The sequence below is a fragment of the Quercus lobata genome, chromosome 8 (genome assembly GCF_001633185.2).
Source record: "Quercus lobata isolate SW786 chromosome 8, ValleyOak3.0 Primary Assembly, whole genome shotgun sequence".
NCBI lineage: Eukaryota > Viridiplantae > Streptophyta > Magnoliopsida > Fagales > Fagaceae > Quercus > Quercus lobata.
In genome coordinates, this window is record NC_044911.1 from 48,927,177 (window position 1) to 48,932,333 (window position 5,157).

The 5,157-nt window shown below is 34.7% G+C and overlaps 1 protein-coding gene across 6 annotated transcripts; it reads left to right on the plus strand.

The window, feature by feature from the left end:
* Positions 1-968: 968 nt before the first annotated feature.
* LOC115958224 (acyl-coenzyme A thioesterase 8-like) lies at positions 969-3,625 on the plus strand. Of its 6 annotated transcripts, none has more exons than XM_031076621.1 (7): positions 969-1,000; positions 1,756-1,860; positions 2,010-2,066; positions 2,545-2,642; positions 3,127-3,175; positions 3,261-3,329; positions 3,473-3,625. In XM_031076621.1, exons 4-7 carry the CDS (start codon positions 2,545-2,547, stop codon positions 3,548-3,550), a joined length of 294 nt encoding a protein of 97 aa, XP_030932481.1. In that variant the 5' UTR covers positions 969-1,000; positions 1,756-1,860; positions 2,010-2,066; the 3' UTR covers positions 3,551-3,625. The 6 variants fall into 6 exon arrangements, 4 of the variants coding, with proteins under 4 accessions (XP_030932481.1, XP_030932480.1, XP_030932479.1 ...); XR_004084484.1 differs by lacking the exon at positions 969-1,000 and adding an exon at positions 2,748-2,858 and having other exon boundaries at positions 1,206-1,860; XM_031076620.1 differs by lacking the exon at positions 969-1,000 and adding an exon at positions 1,206-1,342.
* Positions 3,626-5,157: the final 1,532 nt, after the last annotated feature.

The following is a 5,157-nucleotide window of genomic DNA, read 5'->3' on the forward strand; positions in this document are numbered from 1 at the left end:
CCTGTGGGGTACAAGAATTTGAATAAAGTATTTGTGCCACGTGTCATACCTATGGCTGAGGAGGTCTAACGCATTATTTGTGTCAAAATAGGGATAAGATAAAATTGATAATTTACCACTATTTCATTAAAGGATTGAGTGTTACTGCCACTTTGAGAAGGAATGTTTAGAAGGAAATGAGATGGAATGAGCATTCTTTCCTAATCATTCTATTCCTTCTTACTAAACTCCCAATTAGGAAAATGGTTGGAATGTTCTTAAAAATCCCTTTCAATTGTGCCACTCCATTCCTCACCCCACCCCACACCCCCCCCCCCTCTCCCAAATGGAAGTTAGTTTAGCTATTTGACAAGGAAAATCCTATTTAGTTTAGATATTTGACAAGGAAAATCCTATTAGGCAAACCTATATATGTTTCTCGGACAATTTATATAGTCCTAGACTATAGTTCTTGTTAAATTGGAATTTCAGAAATTTGTTGGAGAGCTTTATACTGTGATCCCATCTTTCAACCTTCGTTTGAGAGTTCATAAGGAAATTGAATGGAATGTGTAAGTAAGAGAAAGGAATAGACTGGAATTAAGTAATCTTGTTTGGATGTTTAAGAAGAATGGCTTGAAGGATCTGTTTATGAATCAAGAAATTCAAAATATAGGAGAATTACTAAATTCTTTATTTTGTGTTCAGTAACTTTTAGGTTTGGTACAAGGCTGCCTCATTTAGCAACCAAAACCATCTTTAGGATTTAAAAGAAGGTAAGTTATATATTATATAGGAATTCACCATTCAAAATATATATATGTGTGTATATATATATATATATATATTATAGGAATTCACCATTCCGTAGGATGTTTTAATGTTCAAAGATATGAGGCTAAGGATGAATGTCCACCTTTACTTGCTTTGAAGATAAGATGCTATTTTTGGTATTGTCAAGCTCACTATATAGTTATCTATGCTACATGGGAGTCTTAGGATACACGTGGTATGGTTGATGGTATACTTCTCTACCAGGCTATTAAAAAAAATCTACATACATTCATGAGTATAAATTCAGTTTTTTTTTATATATAAATTTTTTATGAGTAAAAAAAATTTCATTATGAGAGAAAAGGGTCACAACCCATGGGAAGTATACAAGAGACACACCAAAGAGTCAAGAATAAGTTTTTTTTTTTTTAAAACGAGAAATTTAGATGAGGTAGAAAAAAGAAAAATAATCACCGGCAGCAAATGCATGCAAGCACACCAACACACAGACATAGTGCTTTCTCTATTTCAGATCCTATTTGATATAAGCTTGTGTGCCTCCAGTAAAGTAGACCGGGATAGCCTTCTAGTAAGAGCCTAAGAATAAAGTGAACCATAATTATGTCTGTATTCGGCTTCACTTGAAGATAGGAACCAGAAAATCTGCCAGATATGCGACCTGTCAACTTGTTTAAACTGAATTGTATTTAATGCTATCAATACTTTTCTGCTAGTTTTACGAATTGATAGAGACAAGCATGGGACAATGTTTCGTAGTTCTGTTATGTCTGCTTATGTTTTGCATTGAGTACCGTTGCTTGTTTTTCCTGGGTAATGTGTACTTTGCAGTAATTGTGAAATTGGATGGATTTTCATTGTTATTGTACCTAAAGATCATCTTTTGATTATGAGCCTAACAACCGAATGAAAGCTGTTGTTTGGTTAGATTATTTACTCTAATTTTTTCATCTTAAATAGCTAAAATGTGTTTGGCTGATTTAGGACTTATGGGAACAAGATGGCCGCTAAAAATTTCATTCCTTGGCCCATAGAGATACAATTTTGTGAGCCCAATGCTTCAACCAATCAGACTAAATCTCCTCCAAGGTTAGCCTGGTTTATTGTGTTGGATATTCATCTTTTCCTATGGGCTAAATATGCACATCACTTATTCTAGAAATATGAATATGGTTTTTGCTTGCATGCAAATCTGTGTTTACAAGCCACATCTTGGGTACATTTGATTTGTATTGCAGTTCGAGGTATTGGTTTAGAGCAAAAGGCTAACTCTCTGATGATCAGGCCTTGCATAGGTAAGGAAAACCTTTTTATAAATATATATCCAAGGTGGGTTCTGCTTTGCTTGAATAAAAGCTGAGCAGAATGAGTATCTCATAATGAATGAGCAATGTGGCCTTTTGTATTGTTCTGCGTTGTTTTTGAGGGAACTTTATACTGTAATTATTGGTATATTCCAATTAAGTTAACAAGCCATATCATCTATCTGTTATATTTACATGACTAAAAATCAGCCTCACTGTTATTTTGACCCTTCGTAGAGGTCAGGATGAAAATTTTTGTTGGTGGGCCTTGCCCCAAGAAAGTTTTACTTGGCATATATAAAAGAGTTCTTGGGACAGTTTACCAGCACAAATAATGCTCTATGTGATGTTTGTTGTACTCTTAATCAAATATAAATTCAAATATTATTAATGATATCTGGATAAAGGTCCAATTTACCTGGATTTATTTTTGTTCCTTTTTTTAATATGCTTTTTTTGTCATTTGCAGATGTGTAGTGGCATATACTTCGGATCTGATATTTCTTCAAGTATGAATCCCCACCATCGGAAGAATTTGAAGACAAGTGTTGTTAGTCTGGACCACTGGTAAGTATCTGCGTCATATTACCAGATGATTAAACACCAAAGTGTGTGGCCAATATGCCAAAATTATAGAATACTTTTATAATCAATGTCAGTTTAAAAATGTAGGGCCTGCTTTTATAATGGAGCTTAAGCTGTTATATGTCTGAAAAAGATGACCAAATCATATTTTGCTAACATGGCTCTTGATTTTAAACGAGAAGCATGAAGTGAATTCAGGTAACTATTGCCTTGTGGCAAACTGCATTTTAAAAAAATTGGACAACTCCTTTTGTATTGCTGAATAGATGAACTGCTACTATAATTTATCAAATGATGTTTCTGGCCATGTCTTGGAAGTATCTCTGTTGGCAAACTTAAATATCCTGACATACATGTCGTCAACTATTGTATTTGCATTTAAGTTCATGGTTAAAGTTGATTGAAGAGCATTCCTTTGCCACTTTTTTCAATCATTACTATAAGCTTGTTTTCAATTCCATCTCAGGATGCACTTTCACCGGCCTCTCAGAGCTGATGACTGGCTATTATTTGTGGTACGTGCCATAGAGTGTTTAGTTTTCATGTTTAGTTTTGTTTTGATGCTTGTGCTTGCAAGTTTGTTTTGGCTTTTTCCCCCAGATATACAGTCCCGTTGCCTACAATGCACGCGGTTTTGTTTCTGGTAAAATTCTCAATAGAAAGAGTGAGGTAAGGATTTCATTATATGTTCATAAATAGCAGAAACAACCTTCTCTATTCTTCTTTAATTACCTCTTACTCTTTTTGCTGTTTTCTTTCCATCCAAGTGATGTCTGTGTCATGAACCGATTTTTACATGTTTTGATGAGCAGCATGTTGCATCGGCAACTCAAGAGGGCCTAATTAGGGTGATTAAAAGTCCAATTCCACCTGTGACTTCGAAGCTGTGAACTGGTTGATGCTAGGTCGTGTCAATGGAGTATTATGCTGAACTTTTTGTTATCCATCAGGTTTATGTGCCAAGATTACCCCCCCCCCCCCCCCCCGGGCCTCTCTCTATTTTCCTTTTATGTTACATATTCAATAATGATTTGTGCAATTGTAACAACAATGAAAAAGGGTTAATAACTCCGACTACATAGCATTTAAGATTTGCTTTTTCTCCGTCTCTTTCTTTTTCTCTTGAAAAATTATATCATGACAAAAAGTAATCACATGCATCATAAACCAGAGGTATAGCCCTCACAATATGTTAAGGCAAACGGTAGTCGGCTGGTCCCTTTACATGAGTTATGACTCATAAGTTATATGCCATTGGCTAACCCAGTAATTATTCAAGGCATATTTTCCTATATTACTTTCATTATTGTGGATCTTGTGGCCTTGTGGGAGAAAGCTCATTTTGAATATATTTGTCCCCACTCCCCGCGGCTCTTTGAAGTAAATTAAAGAGGAGAGGGTGAGCTTGCTATATTATTAAGGGTAAAATGCACACGCATTGCTTGTGATTTGAGCTTTGGCTAATTCTTGTCACACACTCGTTATTGCACATTTCGTATATACTCTATGCCTTCCTAGGTTTTACTGATTTCAAAACACCTTTTGAAAGGAAGTGTATTGAGTGTACAATAACAAGTGTGTGATAATCATTATTCTTGAAATTCTATGACACAATCTTGGTTCTTTCAATTTCTAGTCATACTCATTGTGCGATTTAGTAGGTTTTATTTTTTCATTTTTTATATCAATATTTCCTTTCACTTTTTTTTTATTTTTTTTATTACCTTCATTAATAGAAATTATTCACAGACTTGCAAGTGGCAAGTGTTCTAGAAAAACAGAGGAATGGATTAGCATTGAAGAGCAAAACAGGGTGAAAAGTGAAAACAGTTTGCCATCCCTAACAGGGTTGTATTAATTTTGATGAAAGTAAGAAAAATGAGATGAACGGAAGAGGAAATAGATTATAGTATTTTGAAGATGATACTAAGCTATACACAAAAAGGTTAAATTATATATAAATCACTTATACACATATTTATAGACAGTAAGCGTGTGTGAATCTTATATTTATTGGATTGGAGTCAATCTCATTTTCCCCTTTTGACATTGGTGTTCTTGTTTATCTAATGATTTTGGAATCGCTCAAAAACCTAACTATTAGGTGATAGCACTCATTACATTATAGCTTTATTAATCCTAAAAAGGATGAACTACGGTTGATTTTTCGGTTTGTATTTTCTTTTTCTTTTTCTTTTTCTTTTTTGAGCTCCATAAAAAATGCTTCCTCAAAAGGAAGACTCCCTTCCCAACAATAGCCTTGCATTGATGTTCATATCATGGAGGAAAATTGTAATGTTAGATAAAACATTGTTGCACGGCAGATATGTTCTGGTGTCCATGAGTTAGTTCCTTTACGTACACAGCATCGAGCATAGACCCAGTGAATGATCCCACAAGTGTTCAAAGCTCATTTTTCAGATTTTGAGTAGAACGAGAACGACCCTTTTTCCCTCCAGATTCCACTACTCCCTTGTATGTATGGGTATGGGGTTGG

Coding starts and splice junctions, on each gene's coding strand:
- LOC115958224 (XM_031076621.1), top strand. CDS start 2,545: ATGTGTAGTGGCATATACTTCGGATCTGATATTTCTTCAAGTATGAAT. Junction 2,643..3,126: donor GTTGTTAGTCTGGACCACTG/GTAAGTATCTGC, acceptor ATTCCATCTCAG/GATGCACTTTCACCGGCCTC. Junction 3,176..3,260: donor ATGACTGGCTATTATTTGTG/GTACGTGCCATA, acceptor TTTTTCCCCCAG/ATATACAGTCCCGTTGCCTA.